The following is a 24245-nucleotide window of genomic DNA, read 5'->3' on the forward strand; positions in this document are numbered from 1 at the left end:
CAGAGGCAGACATCTAGTGGTCATAAAATAGAACATCATCCATTGAGATGCTTCCATGAAGACTTTAAAATTGACATAGGTGTGAATGCAAGTGCTTGTTCCTTTTTTTGATTAGTCACATATATCACCAATATCGGAATGAACATATTTGATTGGTTCACATCTAATAGCTTGTTTGATGGTGCAGTTAGGAGATGCACTCTTGCATCACTTCAGTAATTGGCTCAAGATTCTATAAATAAGCACCAGGGCTCCAGGAAGCGGACTGGTGACTCAACACATAAAATAACACAGCACAGAATGCACCGTTTGTGTTTTAGGATGGAAATGATTACAATGACATTTCAGCACATCATTTTATTGCTATTCAAACATGTCTCCTTAAATGCCTGCATGAGATTTGCTTCTGTGTGGTACTGCAGAGTGAAAATTGAATTTCCTCTCATTATGAGTCTATAAAAACACAGGCCCCTCTAAACGTATTGGGACGACTTTGCTGTATACTGAGGAAAGACATTTTGGAGATATAGTCAATGAAAAACAGATCACCTGCACTTTTGTGATATTATTTTTACTTATTCAGAGCAAACTAATTTTGTTTGATCATTTCACAACTGAATCTAATGTATAACATGGAAGTATAATTGTAGTGTCTCGCCTTTGAGAATGTAGAATTAGATACTTAGTTGGATGAGTATTAGTGGTGACAGCCGTGGTCCATCAACATAAGTAATTTGTTAATCTGGGGGCGGGGCTTCACTTGAACCCAACCCCCCCAATCCAATTTTAACCACGCCCACTCCAACCCGTCCTAGTGTCCGGCCGGTATTGCACTGTACTTGAGCAACTTTTCCTGGAGCGGCTGGTTGGTCACATCTCAGCCGCTTTGTAACTTCTACAGCCGGTATGTCGTTTCTGGAGCAGCCCTGGTGTCCGACCAGCGTCCAGGTGACCGTCCTCCAAGCCCGCGGGCTCAGGGCGAAGGGCAAAGGCGGCACCAACGACGCGTACGCGCTCATCCAAATGGGCAAAGACAAGTACCAGACCTCCGTGGTGGAGAAGAGCGTGGCGCCTGTGTGGAAGGAGGAAGCCGCCTTCGAGTTGCCGCAGCAGGGCACGGGAGGGGAGCGAGGCACGCTGCACGTCCACGTCCTGCACAGAGCCCTGGTCGGTCCGGACAAGCTGTTGGGTCAGGCAGTCATCGATTTGGGACTGCTCGCTCAGGATAAGAGCCGTAACAAAACTGAGTGAGTACATCAACTTTGAATTGTTTGGTGCCGCGGATTTTGAAGAGGAAGCAAGCGTATCATGCTCATCTTTTTATGTTGTTTTGCATAATTTAAACGAAGCGTTTTAAATTGCACTTTTTTTTGCAATCATGGAATACACTGGTTAAATTTAATTGAAAAGATAGAAATGCATTTGCAATATGCACCGTATACATCCAGACATTTATAATACCGGCCCACAAATAATTCCCCATCTTGCTGATGAAGTGCTGCTGCTACAAAGGAAAAGACAATGTCCTGACACAATTAGAAAAAAAAAAACCCTTTAAAAAGTCGATTTTTCATATTCAATGACATCACGTCTGAGATGCTAATCACCCCTGATTGTTAAAATGAGTGAAAAGATTTTTTAGTCCTTTTCCAAATATTTCTTCATTCAAGGGAGTAACCATTGAATTCGTTATAAGACATTTCATTTTAGGAAAATAGTTTTTCCACTTTAAGAGTGAAGCATAGAAAGTGTTCTGTTATGCTAAGCTGCTCGTAAGTAGTTTATTCCGCCACCATGTGACTGCCTGCATACCAGCTTTTTTTCTTACTCACCTTCTTATTACTCTGCTTGAACGTACTTACCACCACAACCTTCTCCCATCATCATCGTAGTGCCTGAAATGTTTTTTTTTTTTGGATGATCTGTTTGCAAGTATGTCAAACACTCCTTGCTGCGAGGTTTTACATCGGTCCAAGGCCTCGCATTCCTAGCTGCTTTATCAGTAAAAAATAAACATTGGATGACCCGCAAGGTCATTTTTGACAAAAACAGCACTCCCGGCTGCTGTAAAGGTTGTTATAATACATGATTTCAAAGATAGCCTAATAATAGCCACGTCATGTTGTGTTTATAGTAACTTGGCTTACTTGATCAATAAAGTAATGTAACCAAAAGATGGACTTTGACATGAAGCAATTAAATGGACTGTGCTTGCTATCAGTTTTATTACCTCTACCAAGTAGGTTGTTTTGATTAGTTTGGGTACAACTTCCTGTTTTATTTTTAACTATGCATCAATTTATTTTCAATATTCAAAAAAATACCTTGCTGACTGTTTTTCTAGAGGTTATCATTGGTTAATACTTGGTCGAGTTTAACTCTGGATGGGCCTTGCAGAGCCAGGAAAATTATTTTCAAATGTTGACTGTGTGGTTTCAGCTATGTGAAGCATACGAGCAATGTGGCTCAGCTTGGGACGTGAAAGGAATTTAGCAATTTCGAGGGAGGCACCAGGAGAGAGACGTTCTCTTAGAGGACACATTATGGAAAATTGACTGCTTGCATGTAAATACTTGGCTCTCTGGTGTGCCTTGCTTGTGTATATGCGGAATTACACAAACAAACGCCTAAAATGTGCCTAAGAGCAAGCTGTTGTGAATTTTGCAGAGTTGTGTGAATTCTTTGTCTGCCAATGTCTGATGCATATTAAATATGCTGTTGGGAATGAAATGTCTATCTTGTTCCTAATGAACACTTAGGTCCAATACGCTACTGTAGTTAAACGTTAGTCATAACGGGTGGTGCTTGTTCTAGAAATAAACATGGCTTAAAAGTTGTTTTGGGTGTGCGCTAATGTGCATCATTAGACTAAAGAGCATATCAGTCCTCCCAAGTTATGTTTTCTCCAGCTCCACCCTGCCTCCAAAACCTTTACTGGACACACTGATGGCCTGCTCTGATAAGCTCCATTCACTTTTGCTACATGGACACTTATCACTGCTTAGCTGACTCTTCTCCCACTCGCACAGCTGTGTGTGCTGTGATAAGAGGTCTCCGCCAGAGCGGCCATTGTTCTTATCAGGACTACATGCTGCACTGGGAAGGATGTGTGTGTGTGTGTGTGTGTGTGCGAGCACAAAAAGGAGAATGCTTGTTGACAAGGTTGAGTCATGAGCCTCCACTTTGCACTCAAGTGTCAGATGAGTCGGCTTGAAGCCATCTTTGTCACCCGGGGTTGAAGTGAAGACTTCCCTGACATTTTTTTTTGTGTGTAACTGCCTTTGTGTTGCAATTGGAAGTCATGTACTTCTCTCTTTTTTTTTTAATTTTTTTTTTTAACTTGTCCTCTTGTTAGTTTTCTATCAATGAAAGGAGGTCAGTTGTATTTCTTCAGTATATTGGAACAGTAAGCATTTGTATAATTTTTTTTACAACAAATCGTATACAGCAAATGCTGGTTTAACTCCTGACCATTTTTTCCTTCTTAAATAAAATGCAGGTATTGTTTTACTTGAATTAATTTTGATTAAAAAAAATACAGCTTGTAAAATTCTTGCAGTGTTATTAATATGATGCCATGTGACATGTGATACATGATCATTTGAGCCACAGCTGTTAGTTTTTAAGATTACTTTATTTAGTACTCAACACTGGCCTGCAGCACCAAAATACCAGAGAGAACCCCTGCATAGAGACACACACACACACACAAAACGCCTTCTCATTTCCCCAGGAATCCAGATTTCAGTTGGAGTTGTTTTTTCAGATTTATGCTTGATAAGCACTTTTAATGCTGACTCGGTTGCTTTGTGATTTGTTTCCCTCCCATCCTGAGACCCCCCCCTCAGAACCAGCAGTCTTACTGTCAGTCTTGTCATGTGAGACTTTTTTTTTTGGTTCGAAATCGAAAAGCTTTCGATTGATTTCAGAAATTGTAGAATGCTGCACAAAGATGCTTAAATGCAAACTTAACAATCAAAGCATTCATTCAAACTCTCCATGGTTGGTGCAGTCAAACGATTGCTCACTTTAAGTTCCTCGTTGAAAACCTTCCCATGAAGTCACTTTCCATTTGCTAGCAGGATCACAGTTGCCATTAAAAAAAATAAAAATAAAAAAAAAACTGGAAAAGGTAAAAACTGTCATATTTTGTTTCCCTATTTTTTGGACTTATACAGCTACTTGTTCTGATGACAAAATAACTTTCAAAGATTGAACATCCAAATCTCAGAGTGGAATACAAGACCTTCGATCTTGAGTCTATATGACATCATATAAAATAATTTTGCTACTAAAGCTTTGCCATGTCATTTAAAAGCGTGACATTTACACTCGGCCCCAAATTCAATCCCCTACTTCTGTGTTATTGAGACCTTCAAGCTTTTTTGGTCCAACGTTCTTTTGGTTTTTCTACACACAGGTGGTTCAAGTTACTGGACAAGAGCGGCAAGTCGGATAAAGACCGAGGCGAGGTGCTGGTGGACATCCAGTTCATGAGGAACAACATGACGGCCAGCATGTTCGACCTCACCGCCGTGGGCAAGCCTCGATCCCGTCTGGGCAAGCTCAAGGACAAAGTCCGGGGCAAGAAAAAAGAACCGGAGGCGGTGGCGTTGTCGTTCAGGCAGGTCCTCACTGACAGCGAGGAAGATGAAGATGAAGAGGAGAGCGTGGATGGCGGAGCAGGTGCGGGCGAAGAGAAGAAGAAGAAAGCTAAACTCAAATCTTTGTTTTCGCACAAGTCCAACTTGCAGAGGAACATGTCACAGTCCATGTCCGTCCTGCCTGCCAAGAACTCCTCACTGAGCGGCAGCTTATCTTCTGGGCTCAATGTGGATGCCTCAGAAGGTCAGTGGGAACATTTTCATGGATTATTTGACTTCTCTTTCAGTTTAGCAAAGGAAATTGTGAAAAAAAAATTTATTTGGATAAAGCTAGAATGAAAAATAATTATAAACTGTTTGCTCAGTTCACGTGCTAGCATGCTACTTCCCTTGCTACCTAGTTTGATTCCATTGTGACTTAAAACAATGAAACAGGGAAGAAAACAGAATGAAACCAATCTCGTTAATGTTTGACAAGTTCCATTTATGCCTTTTACAGGTAAGAAGAAGTTCAAGTTCATGAAACACAAACGCTCCGGCAGCTCGGACAATAAAGAGGCGTCTCAGAAACGTGCCGCTGTGGAAAAGAGCAACCTGTGCATCAATGGCAGTCACGTTTACTGCGAGGAACCGCTGCCTCGCACCACGCGCATCGGATCCAACTTCAGTCTGACCAGCTCGGGACACGGATCTATGGAAGATGTTCCGGAAAGCTCCCCGCCGCCCGTCGAATCGCTTCCTGTGATAAGGCAGTACACACCCTGGGAGGAGGAGGAGGAAGAAATGAGGAACGAGGAAGTGGACAACAAGGAGGAGATGAAAAGGAGAAAAGAGCTTGCGGAGAAAGAGAAGGAGAGGAGAAGACGAGAAGAAGAGGAGAGGGAAAGAGATGAAGAAAAGGCCAGAAAGGAGCAAGAAGAGGAAGCAAGAAGACAAGAAATGGAGAAGAGGAGACGGGATGAAGAAGAAGAGAGGAAAAGAGAGGAAGAGGAGAGGATGAGACGAGAAGAAATGGAAAGATTAGAAGAGGAAAAGATGAGACGAGAGGAAGAGGAGAGGGTCAGAAGAGAAGAACTGGAAAGGTTAGAAGAGGAAAAGATGAGACGAGAGGAAGAGGAGAGGGTCAGAAGAGAAGAACTGGAAAGGTTAGAAGAGGAGACGTTGAGACGGGAGGAAGAGGAGAGGATAAGAAGAGACGAGCAAAAACAGTTAGAGGAAGAAAAAAGAAGGGAGGAAGAAGAGGAGAGGCTGAGAAGACAAGAACTGGAAAGGATAGAAGAGGAGACGTTGAGACGGGAGGAGGAAGAAAGGAAAAGAGAGGAAGAGGAGAGGGTCAGAAGAGAGGAAGAGCAGAAACGGTTAGAAGAAGAAAAGGGACGGGAAGAGGAAAGGCTGAGAAGACAGGAACTGGAAAGGTTAGAGGAGGAGAAGTTGAGATGGGAGGAAGAAGAGAGGAAAAGAGAAGAAGAGGAGAGGATCAGAAGAGAAGAAGAGCAGGAACGGTTAGCGGAGCAAAAGAGACAAGAAGAAGAGAAGCTGAGAAGACAAGAACAGGAAAGATTAGAAGAGGAGAAGCTGAGATGGGAGGAAGAACAGCGCAAAAGGGATGAAGAGATGGCGAGAGAGAAAGAAGAGGAGAGAATGAGGAGACAAGAAGAACGATTAGCTGAGGAGCAGCGGAGACTTGAAGAAGAGAGGAGAAGGAATGAAGAGAAGGCGAGAAAGGAAGAAGAGGAGAGAATCAGGCTGGAGGAGGAAGCCTTGCAAGAGAAAATTCGAAAAGAGGATGAGGAGCGTGCGAGACAACGAGAACAACAAGAGGAGCAACGCAGACTTGAAGAGAGAAGGAAAGAAGAGAAGGCGAGAGAAGAGGAACGAGTGAGGAGACAGAGAGAAGAGGAAGAAGAAGAGAGAGCGAAGGAGGAGGAAAGGAGAAGGGAAGAAGAGGAGAGAAAGTTGGAGGAGGAACTGCGAGAAGCCAAAAGAAAGGACGAAGAGCTTCAGGAGAGACAAAAGGAGGAAGAGCAAAAGAGAAAACTTGCTGAAGAAGAGGAACGCCAAAGGGTTGAGGACGCAAGGAGGGAAGAAGAGCAGAAAAAGTTGGAGGAGGAAGAGAAGGAGCAAGAAAGGCGATGGAAGGATGAAGAGGAAAAGAAAAGGAGGGATGATGCAAAGAGTGATGTTGACAATCCACAAGTGAATTCCTCCAATCCATTTGAAGAAGAAGTTTCTAATCATCCCTTTGACGACAACAACGCAGCTTCGAGGTCAGACCCAACCGTCGTCACCCAAAGGTCAGTGTTTCCATGACGACACATTGACCAATCCAAACATCTCTTTTCCCTTCAAAGTACTTCAACTATACACTTTGTCAATCAATAACACACAATTAAATGTAGTTCGATCAAATTGGATTGAATCAAGGCGATGTTCTTCCAAGTAGGAACTTGAAGACATAAGTAGTTGGCGCTGGATGAAAAAGATATTCAAGGTCAGAGTCATTTAAATGCACGAAGGAGTGACTTCCTCGTCTGGGTTACCTTTGCCGTCGCCATGGCAACACACTCGGTACGTAATCCAAGCCTGACGGCTTCGTGAAAATTGCATGGCTTGTGGTGGCATCGTCGTCCATCTTTCGCCTTGACCTCATTAACTTGGCTCAACAAGGAACGACTCGAGTGATGGTATTTTAATTTCGCCTTAATTTATGCTCACTTTTATTTTCATACAGGCCTAAAATGAGGTTTGGTCAAATTTAATACGGAGGGGAAAACGATGGTATTCGCTTGAGTCAATCCGTCCCAATACTTCTGCTCACCTAAATGTGCTTCTCTTAAGCAGTTTGCAACAGCCTGAGACCTCAACCACAATCGCTCAACGTGAGAAGCGACCAGCGCCTCAGCCGCCCGGAAGAACAACCGGACGGGATGAAACTTCACCGATTACCGAGCAGGTCAAAGACAAGGAGGTTAAAACCGCCAGTGTTCCGCCCCAGCGCTCGGTGCAGACCATCCCTCCTCGAAGTAGATCTCCCACAGATGCGCAAAAACATAAACGCCCAGCACCGTCAATACCGAGCACCGAGTCCAAGCAAGAAGCGCACAGCTTGAATCCATTTGATGATGACGATGATGGGATCGAGTGTGCTCACGTCTCCTCTTCAGTGTCATGGCCGCCACCCGTGTCCCAAACTCCCGATCCAGACGCCAAAGTCAAATCTTCTAAAGTGGCCCGTGCCCCTGCACCTCCCGCCAAGACGGCTGATGTATCAAGCACGCAAAGTAACACTCGTACTTTACCCGATGACGCTAAAACCCAAGCTCAGACTTTGTCGCACCGGGAGAGTCCGCCGAAAGAACCCAAACCGAGCACGCTGCAGCACGGGCGGGATGTAGGCGGGAAGAAAGAAGCGCCTCCAGCACCGTCACGCAGGTGAGTTTGCGAAAACATGCATGGAGAATCTTTTCAGCTATGAAGATCCCCGCTTATCTCCATTATTTTTTTTACATGTTAAAATTGTAAAGCAATAAAAAAATTAAAAAAATAGCAAATAAATAAATAGATAAAATAAATAAATAGATAAATAGATAAAATAAATAAGTATATAAATAAATAAATAAATAAAATAAATAAGTATATAAATAAATAAATAAATGAATGAATAAATAAATGGTGTATATATAATAAATATTGCCGTTTATAAATAATATTGTTCTTGATTGTCATTGTTTATTTTTGTCCATTGCAGACTACATCCTGTGAAACCACTCAGTGCTCAAGAACAACATCCTGTCGTCACGGAGGTCCAAGTAGACAAAAAGAAAATGGCGGGAAATGTTGGTCAAGTTGAGGAGAACACAAAGGTAGCTGACATTTCATACTGTAGGAGACATGTTTTGCCACAATTTAAATTCAAGTATTTGGGGACGTTCTTCCGGCAAAACCACTTGAAAAATAAGATTTACAGCATACATGCTCACCCCCTCCCTGTCCAGATTGCAAATAAATGACGTAACTTCTGAAATGGAATTTCAAATGGATTGATTTTGTTTCGTTGGCAATCCCATTCTAGGTGAAAGCTGGGCCCTACTCGATGCTCACCCGGGAAGAACTCATCGCTCTGGTGGTAAAGCAGGAGACGCAGCTTCAGAACAAGGACCGAAAGATTGCCGAGCTGGAGCAGTACATCGACAATTTACTAGTGCGCATCATGGACGAACAACCGAGCATTCTCTCGTCTATGAAAAAAGTCGTCTAGGTGGGTTTGACTTTTTTACTTTTCTCTGCATTTCAAAGATATTTAGCCGAGTGGAAAATTAGACAGTTCTTTGTTACAATCGAGCAGTTATTGACTGTCTTAAACTGTATTAAATGTTGCCAACGTAATTCCTTAAGAGCAAAAAAAAAGCTTCTGTTTGTCCTTTTTTGTAAATGTTTGCCTTTTTGATGGTTCTAGCTCTGCATTTGTTACATATCCACATCTTCTTGCACTGATTAAATGTTTACATGATCCAAAAAAAAAGCACTTTACTGAGCTTGCGTTAGAATCTCGACACTGATTGCAATGTACTGTTGTAAAGTATTAACATACCTGAGACTAAAACAAAATGCCAAATGAAGTGCTGTTTTTCTCTTTCCTAATTCTCACGCGAGTGTGGATGATGCTTTGTCTGTTTTCAAACTGTACAAAAAATAATTGTTTTGTATTTACTGTACAAGAATATTGAATCATTTTTAGTTCCCAAAATTGTTACAACAATAAAATATTTGCGATAATCAGTCTGGTTCTCTTTATATTGAATATAATACTTTATAAATAACCTGCTTTTTAAAAAGCCCTCGTGATGATGAATGGATGTAGTGACGTTTGCATATTTTTCCTTATGAGGGCGGAACCATTGCCTTCTAACGTTGTTTCTACCCGGAACTATTTTGATGACTTCACCGAGCCTCCTTCGGTGTCTTCTTCGCGATTTTTCCGGTGTGTTTTGTGAGAATATATTAATTTATCGCGGCGGTAAGTGACACGACATGCCTGCAGCGGGTTTAAAATGTCCACGCTGCGGCTCGCCCAACATTGTGGAGGACGATCATCACACTCAGCGTCAGAATGTCTGCGTGGATTGTGGTGCTGTGGTGTCAGAGGGGGCTCTCACCCACGATGTTTTCGAAGGCTCAGGTAAAAAAAATAAAATTAAAAATAATTCTTTTATATCGCTACCAGTTTTGTTTGATGGTGTTTCAATACAAAAACCTACTTTTCAGATGTCAGCTACAGCCGAACAACAGCTGTCGCTAAAAAGCCATGTTTAAACCAGATAAAAGGTGAGCTTCTTTGTTACTCGATTATCGTAATGTGTTTACTGTGTACCCCACTTTGAAATATTCTTTTACTTTTCAAACCCACGCAGGCCAGCAGCAACTAAAAGCCCTCTGCAGAGTCCTACGGGCCAACGATGAAATCGAGACCTTGTCAAGCACGTATTTCGCGCAGGCTTACGAGCACGAAAGCTTCCTGAAAGTCAGCCTGCAGAAGAAGGAATGCCTGGCCGGCTGCTGCGTGCTGGTGAGCTGCAGGCAGCTCAACTGGCCCGTCACCATGGGCACCATCGCATGCTTGATGGAGGCAGACATTGTGATGATGGGCGCTGTCTACCAAGAAATGATGAAGGTTCTCAAGGTCGAGGCACCACTGATCAACATCAGCGATGTGATGGAGGCTCACTGTCAAGAGTAAGCATGCATTTTGTTTTATTCGCAGCAGTTACGTGAAGAATCATAGCCTGTGATGTAATGTCTCATACTTTGGGCTCAGCAATAACATATTGCGCTAAAGTATTTGTGCGACTAACTTGGTTGAACAAGGGATGCATGTCAAACATTGTGGATAAGGAGCCCTTGAAGACCCGATTTGCTGAGCGCAATTGAAATTCAAGTTTCCTCCACATTTCCAATTTACGCAATCAACTCTGGTTGCTTGCAAGTATGCTCAGCCAATGTTATCCCTGGGTAAGTGGTTTTATTTGTTTGTCGTTTTTACATGTTGAAATGTTAAGTCAACCATTGCTTGTCTAGCTAATTGTTCTTACATGTAAATTGCTAAAAACAGAAAGCATCCTAAAATTTGAAATGTGTTCAAGTGCTCAACCTTCACCTAATCTAATTAATTGAACATGCATTTAATTTAATTCAGGACTCATCCTTAGGATTCAATTCTGATTATAGACAAAATATGTGTTGTGTTTGGTACAATACTATGTCATTATTTCCCCCAGGTACAAAATTACCTCCCTCGACGTGCATGAAGACCTTGCCGAGGACCACAAGGACTTAAACAAACGAGCCTTGTCCCTGGTAGAGTTGGCCGCCGACGCCTGGATCCTGACTGGCCGCAAGCCCGTCCCCTTAATGATGGCGACGGTCTATTTGGCCTGGCAGTCCCTAAACCCCAATCACGTTCGCATCAAAATGTCACTGGAGAAGTTCTGTCTCATTGCCAAAATGAAAAAGAACCGGGTTGCCGCCAAGAGAGTTGGTGAGCTCAAGGAGGTGCTTTGCAAATTGGGGAAGGAGATCCCTTGGGTGACGGATCCGGTGACGTCGGACAATGTAGTTAAGCACGTGGGAGATATCGTCAAGAACAGATTTGCTCTACTACGGAGGGCTATGAGGAGCCATGAGGACGCCTTAAAGGAGGAGAACCAACTCTGCTGTGAAGAAGCAAATCCTTCTGAACCCGAAGATCAGACTCCATATGCAACCACTCGAAATTCTAAGGAGGCTAAAGAGCCAGGAGAGGATACAGAGTCCAAGAGTAATCAAGAACCAGAACCCAACTGGGGGAAGAGGATGCTTTTCGCGCCACCCTGTGTGATTCACCCTAAAAGACGGAGAATGGCGCTAGAAGGGCTTAAAGATGTGACGGGTGACGAGGAGATCTCGGACAGCGAGATTGAGTCTTATATTCGCACCCCGCGGGAGGCCAGGGAATTTGCGGAGATGCAGAAGGCTTGGGAATCACAAAATGAGGAGGCCAAATGTGAATAATGAGAACTGGAGCTACTGGACTTCTGCAATTATGCACTCAAAAGGACACTCTTTTTTTTTTTTTATCATTTTCCTTAATTGGTCAAGACTGTAAATTTGTTGTTTTCTATTAAAAAAAAACACACACATAATGAATAGTGGTGTGTACAAATTCATTTTAATGTCAATCACACAACATAGCTCCCACTGTCATAATGCAGCATTCATTTTATTCATGACAGTCACAAAGTAATCAAAATTATACAATTATAGTTTACACATAAAACAAAAAAAAATCAATACAACAGAACACATCACAAATTATTCGCAATAATACAATCTACGGATGTTGAATATTTTTATAATCGATTATTCTATCGCATCGCTCAATCAAATAAAATTGTATTTAGCATACAAATCAATTTCCCCATTTACTGTTAATGATTAATAACAAGTAAATGACAACAAAACAATATGCCGCAAGAGGTGATTAATGGTGGTCACATGACTTGACTAATTAAGGAATGCTGAAGTAAGTAACCGGATTTCTGTGCAGGCTGTGTGTCCGTTGTCGTGCAACTGTACACGATCCTGAGTTTGGTGCAGGCAGCTCACAGAGAAGCTGGGAATTGAGTGTGAATGCTTGTCCGTCTCTAAATGTGAATCACTAAAGACCTTTCAAAAATAGATAGATGATAATGGATGAATTTGCTTGTCTTCCTCATCACGGGACTTATAAAACCACGCCGGCGGCGCAGCGGTTAACCGGCGCTCCGACGCGACTTCGGCATTTGAGCATCTTCCTCAGCTCGCCGCGGAATCGGTCGTGCAGCCACGCGTAGAGGAAAGGGTTGCAGCAGGATGAGCTCATGGCGCACAGGTGGCAAAGCAGCTGGATAAGCAAGAAGAAGCGTTTGTTAATGAGACGGATGTCGATGTCTCGAAGCATGTTGAAGACGTGAATAGGGAGCCAGCAGAGAGCAAAGGCGGACACCAAGAGGGCCACCAAGCGGAAGATCTTCCTCTTCCGGGCTTGTTGGGCGCTGGCCTTCTCTTGGGTCCGGTGGCCTGGCGCCACGCACTTTTTTAACTTGACCGTGATGCACAAGTAAGAGACAAAAACGGCAGATAAGGGCAGGACGTAGGTGAGCAGCAGGGTGGTGTAAGCGTAGGCCCGTCGCTCCTTCTCACGGCCCAGCCAGAACTCCTCGCAGATGGTGAAGCCTTCGTCTTTAAACTCCACGTGATAGGTGTGGCTCACCGCTGGGGTGACAAGGCCGCAGGATATTAGCCAGATCCCGGCGAGGACGCACACACAGGTAGCCATGGAGGTGCGCTTCTTCAGGGGGTGCACCGTGGCGTAATATCTGCAATTTTGGAAAAAAGCATTTTATTATGACAGGTCATCAGATTTTGTTTCAATTCATACTTTGACAAATTCTGGTATGCATTATTTTTTTTACCTGTGAGGTTCCACTCTGAAAGAATAATTTCTGCATGCATAACCGGTCGGGTTTTTAATTGGGGCTAAAAATATACAAAAATGTGTGTGAAATCGCACTGAGCTCACACTGTGATTTAAATCCCCAGGCAATTTAGAGGATTGCCCAATTTGTCCAAATATGCATATGCCAAGGACAAAAGCCGGGCATGTTTAAAATGTGTAATTAGAGGAGGCGAACATCATGTAGCTCAGATGAATAGCGCTGACAAGTTCTTTTGAAAGGAAAGAAATAGTTTTCTTTCCTAATGGTGTTAAAGAGCTGCGACTGTGCTCAGTAGAAGTATATTATCAACGGCGACGGATGCTTCTTAAAGATATGCCATACGGTGCAAATGCATTGGTAGCGGTAATGGACTTTCACAGCACAGAACATGAAGGACCCAAGGTAAAAAAAAAAGAAACGTGCGTTGTAACATCACTGGAATCAACATCATACTGCAAAGAACGGGAAGCAACAACGTTACCATTAGGTGCCTTTGAGGCTTCACCATTTTGAAAAAAAAAAAAAAAAACATTGATTTTTTTTTTTTTTTCCTTCCATTGAACTTTGTTGATGATGATAGAAATGCTTATTGGTCAACATTGTATAAAATACATTTTGGGGCATCTATAATAAAACATTATAATTTGTCGGCGAATAATTTTTTAGCAGATAGGTTAAAGGAAAATGTGAATTTTGGTTTTACAAATAAACCATGACAGGACTTTGATACTATGTTGCTTGTTTTGACCCCCACAAATTAACGAGGTCTCAGTATTCCTTAACGTAATTCATCTTTTTAGTTGTTTCCTTTTCATGAAGACTTGATACGCAGTGAATACTGACAATACTGCGTATTTATTATCCACTTAAACATTTCTAAACATTTACACCATAGGTGTCAAACTCAAGGCCCGGGGGCCAGATATGGCCCGCCACGTCCTTTTATTTAGCCCGCGAAGACAAATTGTGCAACGACTTTATGTGCTCAAATTACAAATTGTCTTTACTTTTAGAATATAGTTTTTGCTAGTCTCTGATTTCAAAATGAGTTCATCAGTTTGTTGTGTAGCCTGTGTTGAAAGTCATAATGGCCTTCCGAAGGAAACTATGACTACGATGAGGCCCGCGACAAAAATGAGTTTGACACCCCTGATTTAGACCCCATTACTGTCATGCAGACACAAATTCCAAACAGAATTTTTTATCTGAAACCAAAGACCGTAGACTCCCACCTGTCCACAGCTATGGCGGTGAGCGTGAAGACTGAAACGTAGACGGTGACCGGCTGGATGAGGTACACCAAGTAACACATGAAGCGACCGAAGACCCAACCACGGGGGTTGAAGGCGTACGCCAGGGTGAAGGGCACACACGTCACGCACATGAGCATGTCAGAGAAGGCCAAGTTGCCGATGAAAAAATTGGTGACGTTGTGCATCTTGCGCGCTCGGCAGATGACGTAGAGGAGCAGGTAGTTGCCGAAGACGCCCACCGCCACGACCAGAGCGTAGCACGGGATGATCAAGGGCTTGAACGTCTGCAGCAAGGCCACGTCAGCAAACTGCGAGCTGCAGTTGCTGGAGTTGTCATGCACGGCCACCTTGTAAATGTCTCTCTGCGTGTTGCTGCCATTCGTCTCCATGGTGGCAAAGCCGTCACCGTCCTGAAAAGATGCAAGGAGGGGGGGGGGGGGTATATTTCTTGAAGGAAATATCAAATATAAAAGGTCAGGAATGAATCCTGCTAGTTAGGGGGAAACACCTCAAATGGTCCAAAAGACACTTTTAATAATACAAAATGAAAAAGTAGTCATGCTTTTAACAACAACTTCCTGAAGATAGGAGTCATTCTCTAAAACGTGTAATTGGAAAATGTCAGTTTAAGTTCAGTCAATTATGTTGAAAATGTTAAAGCATTCTAGTGGAGAAAAGCATCAACCTTGCAAAGTTGATGTCATACTTTATGGAATCAAATCAATTTAAAACAACAGGAAAACGGTGACGTTGTACATTATTGTTCCTCGGAAGAATTTTTTTTAAAAATTTTTAGTAGCAACCTTGAAATGCATGCACCGTACAGTAATCATGCAAAATATTGTCGATCTATATGAGTTTTAAAAATTATGAAAGTATGAATATATATATATATATACATGCAAATGTTTTTGCATTTTTCTTAAATAGAAAAACTCTTGTTCGTTTTTAGTGAATAGTAAGAACCAAAATCAATATGTTATTGTTTTTTTTACCATCCTTAAAATGCATATATAAATGAACCACGAGAGATGTTCCACAACAAATGCAACATTTATAAAAATGTGAAGATAAAGTAACCTTTTAATACACATTAAAAAAAAAAAACATGAATCTATTTTAAATCTCAGACAATGCAATTGTTACCATGACGAAGAGCTCGAGGTCAAAATGGAAGTAAATGCAGAGTATCAGTATATATATATATATATATATATATATATATATATATATATATATATATATATACTTACTGTTTGTATATTATATTTACTGTATATGATATATATACAAATTCAAGCGTTGACCTGCTTTTACATAGAATAACATTTTGATATAAATAACAAACTGATTCTTTCAAACTGGACAAACAAACTGAAATAGAGTCTCTCCATTGACCAATACATATTATTTTGAAGTACTATCAGGATATTAGCACCCGTAAAAAATGAAGCTCAGCAACTTACCTGTGATGAGTTCAACTCTAAGTGCAGATAATCACTGCGCGTCGTATCTGCCTCCGATCACACCGAGGGAGCTTGTAGAAGGAACTGCTGGAGAGGAGGAGGAGAGAAGGAAGGGAGTCTATGGGAATGACAGCTAGCCAATAAAATGACAGATCTCCTTTGAAGATTCATGAGACGGCCTGACGTTGATCTTGAACTCTTTGGTTGGTTGACAGCGTTACCTATGAGTGATGCAGCGGTTGCCGTCCAACTGCTGGCTGGCAAATATTGGCAACTGGTGCCAGCTTTTATAGATGTATTTTTTTTAAAAATGTATACATATATATATATATATATAAATTAACTACAACTAATAATGAAACAGATCAATTAAATTTAATACAACCTAAAAATGAATTAATGAGACAATATACAAAACTTATACAAAATCATTAAAATTATGAAAATAATCCATAGATAAGCCGCACTGGACTATAAATCAAAAAGTAGCGGCTTATAGTCCAGAAAATACGGTATATTAACTACATCTAATGAAGTCCAATATCATGTCTTCATTATTTGCACCTTTCTTCCTTCACCGCATGAATCTTGGAACTCATTCAGTCCTCCTGACGGTTTTCAAAATCACATTCATGGCTGGGATTCCGTGCATCGTCGGTCACAGCTAAAAAAAAACAAAATAGCTTGAACTCATCCACCTTTCTTCCATGACATGACAAATATTCACATTCATGCTTGTGGTCTTTTATGAACCGGACTCCCAGAACTGTAAGGTAGGTGTGCTCATGAGTCTTGTGTGTTTTTAATACTTAATAATTAGTCTGTATCTGACTGTGTTTTTATGGAATTTTATAAATAATATTGGCCGATGGTCGGTTGACCCCTTTTTTCACTCCGTAACTTCACTTTCCATTCGAAATTCCAAAAGTTTTAAATGAGCTATTGTGCTGTGATCAACGAACGTGCACTTCACTTCACAAAATGAATGAATGACATTGCTTTTCTGCTTTCTCCATGCCAACTTCTTTCTTTTCTTCCAGTGGGCTGAAAAATGACAGAATAGGTGAAGATTGTCTCATTGTACTCTCCAACTTGAGGTAAATGAGCGGCGCGCACACACAAAAATTATAGAACGCACGAAGGAAAATGTCTTGATATTGATTTAGGTCAATGATTTCACCTGATTTCTTTTTTTAAATTAGTCAAGATTAAAAATGAATCACTATTGATTTAAAATGTTTAATTTGATTTAAAATAAAATAATCTAAAATAACCCAAAATAAAAGTACATGAAATAAAATAATAAAATAAAATAAATGCAGATTGACACAGACATGTCACGGCACATTACAATTCTGGTTTTGAGGTTATCATCACACTTTTCCCGGTACCCTTTTATTGAAATATATATATCTTATATATGTATGCATGTCACACACTCTGACTATTGTACCAAATGTTCTCTGCAGCTTTGTTCTTTTGCTATTCCTCCTCACATCGAGTCCCCGGCACACTCTGTACACATCGCCTTAATGCACCCAACAAAGATTTACATTAACCACATCTTCTCAAGTGCAACATCATGCGTCCTTCATATTTGTCATCTTCCCCTCCCACTGCATGCAGAATACAACCTATTATGTTTCCTGCAGTGTTTTAAAAATTACATACAGCTCAGATTTACACATCAGACAAGACATGTCATGATGGAAGGCGAAAGAGATAGATTGAACCCATCCATCCATTCATTCTCAGCTATCCTCATTTGGACCGTGGGTAAGCTGGAGCTGACTTTAAGTATGAGGTGGGGTACGCTTTGAAGCAGAGGTGTCAAACTCATTTTTTGTCACGGGCCTTTGACCTTTTCACCTGAGCCATGCCACCCTGCTGGAGTTGTTAATTTGTGGGAGGACTTTTGCAAATTGCAATGCGTCCTATACACGCATCACCACCTTACTTTTTTTTAATTCAAAAATTAAATTGGAAAAGAACAGCAATTTACATTATTATTATACATTATTTTTTGCAGTCTTGAGTTGAGTAGTAATTGTACAAAATATGCGGGGTTTTTTTTCTCATTTCTGAGATGCTTTATAACGAATTCTTTTTTCTTCTCCACAACTTTATTACTTACTATGAAACATCTTTAATTTTTTTCATGAATATGAAGAGAGAAAATAAACATGGCTTTACGACACAAAGCAAAAAAGATAAGTGCCAAGGTTCACTCGATTACTGGAGGATTTTATTTTCCCATATTGAATAGCGTCATTGTTTTCTTTCTTTTTTTCTAAAAAGCATCACGGTGATACAGGTTGCAAAGTCATTAACTGGCAAGGTTGCCTACGAGTCATTTCGTTTTAAGTCACCATAATGAGACATTGAGTTGTGCACTATGTCAACAAAAGACGACTATCGTTTTTTGTTTTTTTTGTTGTGTTAGTGCCTCGCAGTTGTTAAAGCGACAACGGCTACACCGTGTTTCCCTGACAACTCCCGGCTGAAGACGGGAGTTTGGGAATAGGGACCTCGTCCTTAACTTAATTAGAGTACACTTTACTGTTGAAAATTGTGGCTAGGATCCTGTTAATGTAATTGAGAGGCTGACTCAACCAATGAAGAATGGCTTCAATTAAACAAATGGACTTGAATGGGCGGTAACGAGACAAGAAGCCGATCACATTTGTCTTTTCCGTCAGTGAAGATGCGGAGGCGCATAGTGGAGCTATTACCATTCGTAAATCCTTTAAGAGAAGAAAAACACGGACATGTGTAAAAGGTCATTGGTCTTTGGTATAATTGGTCTTAGATACAGTAAAACAAGGCACGGTGGTCGGTTGAAGTTGAGAAATGTAAAGGCCGGAGGAGATGATGGGGAGGAAAGTGAGTCATTCACGACGTGGAACAACGTGGATGGCTGATCTTCCTCTCTATGGTGTTTCTTTTCACTCTCCTCCACACAGTTCCAGAAGGATTTTGCGGTAGTCACCAGACGTATCTCCCTAAAGAAATGAATGCTAGCTTAGCAGGGACAGCTAGCACCAATACACCGATGCTAGCTAGCTAGCTAACATTGGTGCATTGGCTGACTGATTAATAAGTTGTCTGACAGTCGAGTATCTCACCTTAATGAATGAATGTAGAGATTTGCCGTACATCTTCAGGAACTGCGCCTTGATGTCCAACATGTCAATCTCGGCCCTCGACACCATGATCCTTATGAGCACACTGTCGGTGGTGCCCAGACCCTGCTCGCACGCGTACGATGTCAGCAAACACGTCAAAATGACATTTTTAATCAGCTCACTGAAGCGAGCGATAGTCACCTTCATTGATTTGTACAGACGTTCGGCAAAGAAGGCGTGTTTGTTCCTGATACATTTCACTGGATGAAGACAACACAAAGTCAATATTTCTGAGAGCTGGAAATAGCTACAGTATTATCGGTGACACACCTATGGCCAGGAAAACATCCTCCAGGCAACCTGACATTTCCCTCTTGATGCTCTCTTCAATGTCTTTTCCGGAAATTTTTTGGTACTCTTCGAACACTGAACAAAAAGGAAATAATAATAAGTTGAGGAAAGAAGCAAGATGAGTTAAATAATACAGTGCAAGTATTCAGTGACCAACTTTTTCCATGTTTTATGTTATATTTCAAAATGAAATATAAAAAAAGTGCCGTCAAAATTACTTTTGACTTGAAAACCACTATTGTATATTGTACTGCGATTGCCACGAGATGACGATAAAGGACTACTTTTGTCTAAATGACACTACTCAATTCATTTAAACAATGTTTTGGCAGCAGGTTGACACCAGATGGCGCCAAATCAAAACTTATTGATTGAACAAAAGCAGTGAATAGGAGAAATTTTCAGCAAATAATGGAAAATATATATATATTTTTTTAAATCTGCGGAAAGGCCAAGTTGTGTACTCCATTTTGGCCGTCATCTGTAGCCGTAGCAAAGCTCAAACTAAATTAGGCCAGATGGTGAGGATCACTGCACAGCCATTTTGAAACAATAAAATGTGAAAAACGTAAAGTGAATCAATTCCAGATGCACGATGAGTGGCACGCAAAAAAAGTTTAATGTACAAACCCCTCATGACAGAAAGTCAAACAGAACTTGGCATTCTTACGCTTGTGCAAACATACCTCGTAACAGATGCTTCTTGTTCCTGACACAGAGCACGGTCAGGAATTTCACCTCGTCCGTGCCCCATCGAGCCTCGCCTGCCTCGTAGATTTCCTACAACCGTAACATCGATCATATTTAGGACTTCATTTTTAAATACGGTTTGTCTAAACACCGAAATAAATTCTCTACCTTGGCATCCTGCGACACTAGGGCCTCGTTCACTGACTCGCTTTCATCACGTCCAGCCTATATGAGACACAATTTTTTTGTTTTGTTATGTAGATAGCACGGTGAACACTTGTTTGCACCTCTGCCACACAGTCGAGAGGTTCTGGGTTCAAATCTTGGAGGTATCTTACCGTGAGTAAAGAGACCAAAACTCTCTGGAACATTCCTGACGTGTCTCCACACACGTCCTCCTCCAGGTTATTGCCATATTCTGACAGGACCCCCCAAAAAATAATTTCAGTACGACCATTTTAGCACTCGTTGATGAGACAATTGACACTCACGTTTCTTGTAGGCTGCATTGATTGTTTGGATTTCAGGATTAGACCTGGAAGCCAGAATATCGATCAGGCACGCCTCCTCTGTTCCAGCTCCCTGTTATCACACAATGTATGTTTTTCAATTTTTTTTGTATTGATTAGCAGCATCAAGCTGCCCAAGTCAACTCTGACCTTCATGGCAGTTCGCAGCTCGTAGGCGTCGTACACGGGCGCCAGCATGAGCAGACCCAGCACCACGCTACGGAAGTTCCCGCTCAGCTCCGAGGACAGCTCATCGGCCAGGTCCTGAGGAGGTTTGGAAAAATCCAATTCAAAACACTACCAGGGGTAATTTTGCTTTGCTTAGCTTCAAATTTTGTGGTTTGTGTTTGCAGTGTGGCTTGCTAGCGACGTGACTGCCGTGACATTTTTAGGTGACGCCGAACATGAAGGTAAGCTACACACATTGACTTCCAGTAGATCTTTGTTTTAACAATATGGCTCATCTATTTTTCTGTGATGGAAAATCTCTTTAAATCGGAAATTAATTGGAACAATACGTGTCAGTTTTGTAAAAGGCATTAACGAAAAAAAGGCAATGTGCCTCCCACTTGTTTTATTGATTATATGATGCGATGATCCTTCCAGCAGATTACAACGTTCTCATTGTTCACGTTACTTTTCTAGGATCCATTTCTGCTTTTTACCCGCCAATGATTAACAGTCACGTTAGCAACACCATGGCAACGAAATTCAAGTCTTGCATACAGAACGAACAAAAAGTGCAGCGTGGGGAATTAAGATGTGAAAACAGATGTTTTGCAACTCTCCAGCTGTCTCCTTTTGTTTCTTTGTATAATTAGGATGGGGACAATATTTTGTTTATGCTCACCTTCCCCACCGCCTGTTTGAAGGCTTCCTTGATACGCTGCCTCTGGGCGATAGTGCGGTGCGCTAACACATCAATGATGACAGCCTCATCGGTGCCTGTGAGACATTTTTTTCTTTTGTTAAAAAAATAAGACAATGATCATTTTCAGTGCTCCGGGGTGAGGTGTTTTTTTTCCTCGTGATTCGGTCACAGAATCAGGGAAAAGCAAATTGGCCTCAACATAGAAAGCATGTGTCAGAGTCAGGCGAGGATGATTTAAGCTAATAAAATTAACATTCCCATTCATAAAGTTGCCGTTACAAACAAATTGAATGTTCGCTACAATGCATAGCTGTCACAAATGAGAAAAATAAATGGGCTGTAGAAAACCTGAGCAAGATGGAATTTTTGACTTTGTCAGAGAGTAGGAGGAGTTTTTTTTTTCCATGGAGACACACACTATTTTGTGAGACTCACCAGCTCCCTTCATAGCACCACGAAGTTTCTGGGCGTCTGCCTCTGGGTCGAATCCAGCTGCCTCCGTCACTGTTCCGCGTTTTCCAATCTAGTTATTAAGAAAGGAAAAAAAATGCAAAAAACAACTCCATAATCAACGGGAATTTCTTTTTAACAAAAATAGCAGTAGACTCACCGCTGCCATAGTGAGATGAATAGAGAGCTGCAAAAAAAATATAATTCAGTTAATAACGTGGTAGCCGTAGCAACGGGTAGTATTGTTCATAGTGACCCTCATTAACCTCCATCTCAATAATTCATGTGCTTCATCGTCCCATGGAGGCTCTTGCGTACACTTGTTGACAGGTTCTCTTGGTCCCAGCTAATCCCATTAAGAGTTTTCTTTCTTTTGTTTGAACACACCTGTAATTAAACCAACCGTAGTGCATAGCTCACTATTTCCTGCCCATGTGGATCTTCTTACACGGAAATGGCCGCATAATGTCTACCCATACTCCCTCAGGTTGTTGACCTTTGTAGATTTAATTTAATTTAAGTTATCTGTCAATTTAATTTGCATCTTCCACCCAATCATGGGGCACAATTCAATTTTATTTAATGAATTTTACGCATTATACTGCCTCTATACAATCAGAAGGCTTTGTTTACTTTTTATGTTTTTATTTTTTTTTTTATTTAAATTATTTTACTGATGACAAGCTCTACACTCAGTTACAGGACATAATTTATTTTAATTTGTATTTATCTGTAGTTTACTTTTAAATCACATGTTAGGCTCTATCCATTCATCTATGCCATCAAAGGGAAATTCAACAAGACAAACATTAGATGATCAAATATACAAATACTGTTAGGACGTTGTTCTACTCTACACTTCATAAGAGGACCCAGGGGCTGCCACAGGATCATTTGTGTGTCGCCATCACACATTTGACTGTGTGTACATACACACATGGGTGTGTGTTTGCTTTTACACTACTGGTACTATAACTAATATTCAAAGTCAACGTCTGCTTTGTTGTCAATTTCTTCACGTCAAGACACAAAAAGAGATCGAAATTGCGTTTCCTACTATCCCACGGTGACAAGACATATTACATATATTATATTATATTCTGTTTATGTCCCTCTGTTTCCAAAGTGCTTGTTCTCAATAGGGTGAGGGCCGGGTGAGCTGCAGCCCCTCGAAGCTGCCTTTATGGGGGCGGAGGTGGAGTACCCCAAATTAATAATGAAGGCACTTGTAGGTAAACTTCAAGTTTTCAACGGGCCACACAAATGTTTTTATCATGTGGAAGGAAGCATAAAGAGAACATGTAGAATTAGCACAAAAAGTCAGGAGATTTGAGCCTACAATCTCAGAACTGACAAGCAGTCCTGCTAACTACCTTCACTTTGTGTTGGCTGCTCTTCATTTCAGTCATGCATTCTTTCTTGTATGACCCGATCTATTTATGAATTATGGGCGGTGTGGCATTGTGTGGCATATCTTACGCTACAGTTACTGTGTAACTGAGAAGCACAGCATAAATGTACGAACTAAATAAGGTCATATTTGATTTATACAGTCGTCATCATAAAACAATAATGCAGTATTGTGCCAAGAGTTGTGCAAGATTTGGGAAATTTGATCAACGCGTAAATAACTTTATATTAATTTCCCAACTCCAAAAGGCATTGCTCTCACTAAACCGAGTTGAAAGTTGCATGATTTCGCAAGACTTAAAAGACAACCCGTTAACTTGTGATCAAATTGGGCACACCCAGAAGTCATCGAGGGCGCCCACCGTGCCGCAGTCTCAATTCGATTGCGTCAAATTCAAAACCTGCAAAAAAGTGCGGTATATTGCTCTTAACACTTATCACGCCGCAAACGGAACAGAAGTCTTACCTGTGTCGATGACGGTGCAATCTGTACGTCAGCCAAAAGACAGCGTAAACCAGGAAACTAAGGCTTTTTATCACTCAGATGGCCCAAAGTCCCACCTACTCCGAGTCTTTTCTTTTTTTTTTTTTTTTTTTTTTTTTTTTTTTGCAAAAGCATATGCGTTATGCAGATACGTTCAAGAACCACGGCAAAACAGGAAGTCGGGGTTTACACTTTCGCTATTTCACAATACCGACATACATTTCTTAGAATGCCATATTCATAAATAAATGGAAATATTAGTCAACTCTCAACACAGTTGCATTCAAGACTTGTATTACATGTTGGTCATTTTAATTACCTTGAAATAACACAAAGCTATGAATACAATTTATTTTTATTTGCATTCCAGTTCAATAAATTAAAGTAATGTCGTTTATATTAACGTCTATCAGTACCTGACCGAGTAATTAAAAACGGGGACGACAGCGAAACCCAGTTATTAGTGGTGCTTTCTGCTGCCTCTCATTCCCCCTGAACGCCACATATGACATCATACCC

General features: G+C 41.1%; 4 protein-coding genes across 4 annotated transcripts; 2 read left to right on the plus strand and 2 right to left on the minus strand.

Annotated features, from left to right (window-relative positions):
* The first annotated feature begins 818 nt into the window (after positions 1-818).
* Positions 819-9383, plus strand: LOC125980029 (caldesmon). Its single transcript, XM_049738988.2, has 6 exons — positions 819-1247; positions 4421-4848; positions 5104-6898; positions 7446-8036; positions 8353-8467; positions 8677-9383. Exons 1-6 carry the CDS (start codon positions 907-909, stop codon positions 8860-8862), a joined length of 3456 nt encoding a protein of 1151 aa, XP_049594945.1. The 5' UTR covers positions 819-906; the 3' UTR covers positions 8863-9383.
* A 136-nt stretch (positions 9384-9519) lies between these two features.
* Positions 9520-12317, plus strand: brf2 (BRF2 RNA polymerase III transcription initiation factor subunit). Its single transcript, XM_049739123.1, has 4 exons — positions 9520-9783; positions 9870-9929; positions 10016-10337; positions 10880-12317. The coding sequence occupies exons 1-4, from the start codon at positions 9636-9638 to the stop codon at positions 11649-11651; spliced, it is 1302 nt and encodes a 433-aa protein (XP_049595080.1). The 5' UTR covers positions 9520-9635; the 3' UTR covers positions 11652-12317.
* A 46-nt stretch (positions 12318-12363) lies between these two features.
* On the minus strand, positions 12364-14790 carry prlhr2b (prolactin releasing hormone receptor 2b). Its single transcript, XM_049739254.1, has 2 exons — positions 14350-14790; positions 12364-12997 (listed from the first exon to the last, which is right to left on the minus strand). The coding sequence occupies exons 1-2, from the start codon at positions 14757-14759 to the stop codon at positions 12364-12366; spliced, it is 1044 nt and encodes a 347-aa protein (XP_049595211.1). The 5' UTR covers positions 14760-14790.
* A 3269-nt stretch (positions 14791-18059) lies between these two features.
* Positions 18060-23765, minus strand: anxa4 (annexin A4). Its single transcript, XM_049739175.2, has 13 exons — positions 23709-23765; positions 21993-22019; positions 21818-21905; positions 21362-21456; positions 20662-20775; positions 20494-20584; positions 20341-20420; positions 20171-20227; positions 19999-20092; positions 19292-19387; positions 19163-19221; positions 18962-19084; positions 18060-18838 (listed from the first exon to the last, which is right to left on the minus strand). The coding sequence occupies exons 2-13, from the start codon at positions 21999-22001 to the stop codon at positions 18782-18784; spliced, it is 963 nt and encodes a 320-aa protein (XP_049595132.1). The 5' UTR covers positions 22002-22019; positions 23709-23765; the 3' UTR covers positions 18060-18781.
* Positions 23766-24245: the final 480 nt, after the last annotated feature.

Source organism: Syngnathus scovelli, chromosome 13, assembly GCF_024217435.2.
Source record: "Syngnathus scovelli strain Florida chromosome 13, RoL_Ssco_1.2, whole genome shotgun sequence".
In the NCBI taxonomy this organism is placed as follows: Eukaryota; Metazoa; Chordata; class Actinopteri; order Syngnathiformes; family Syngnathidae; genus Syngnathus; species Syngnathus scovelli.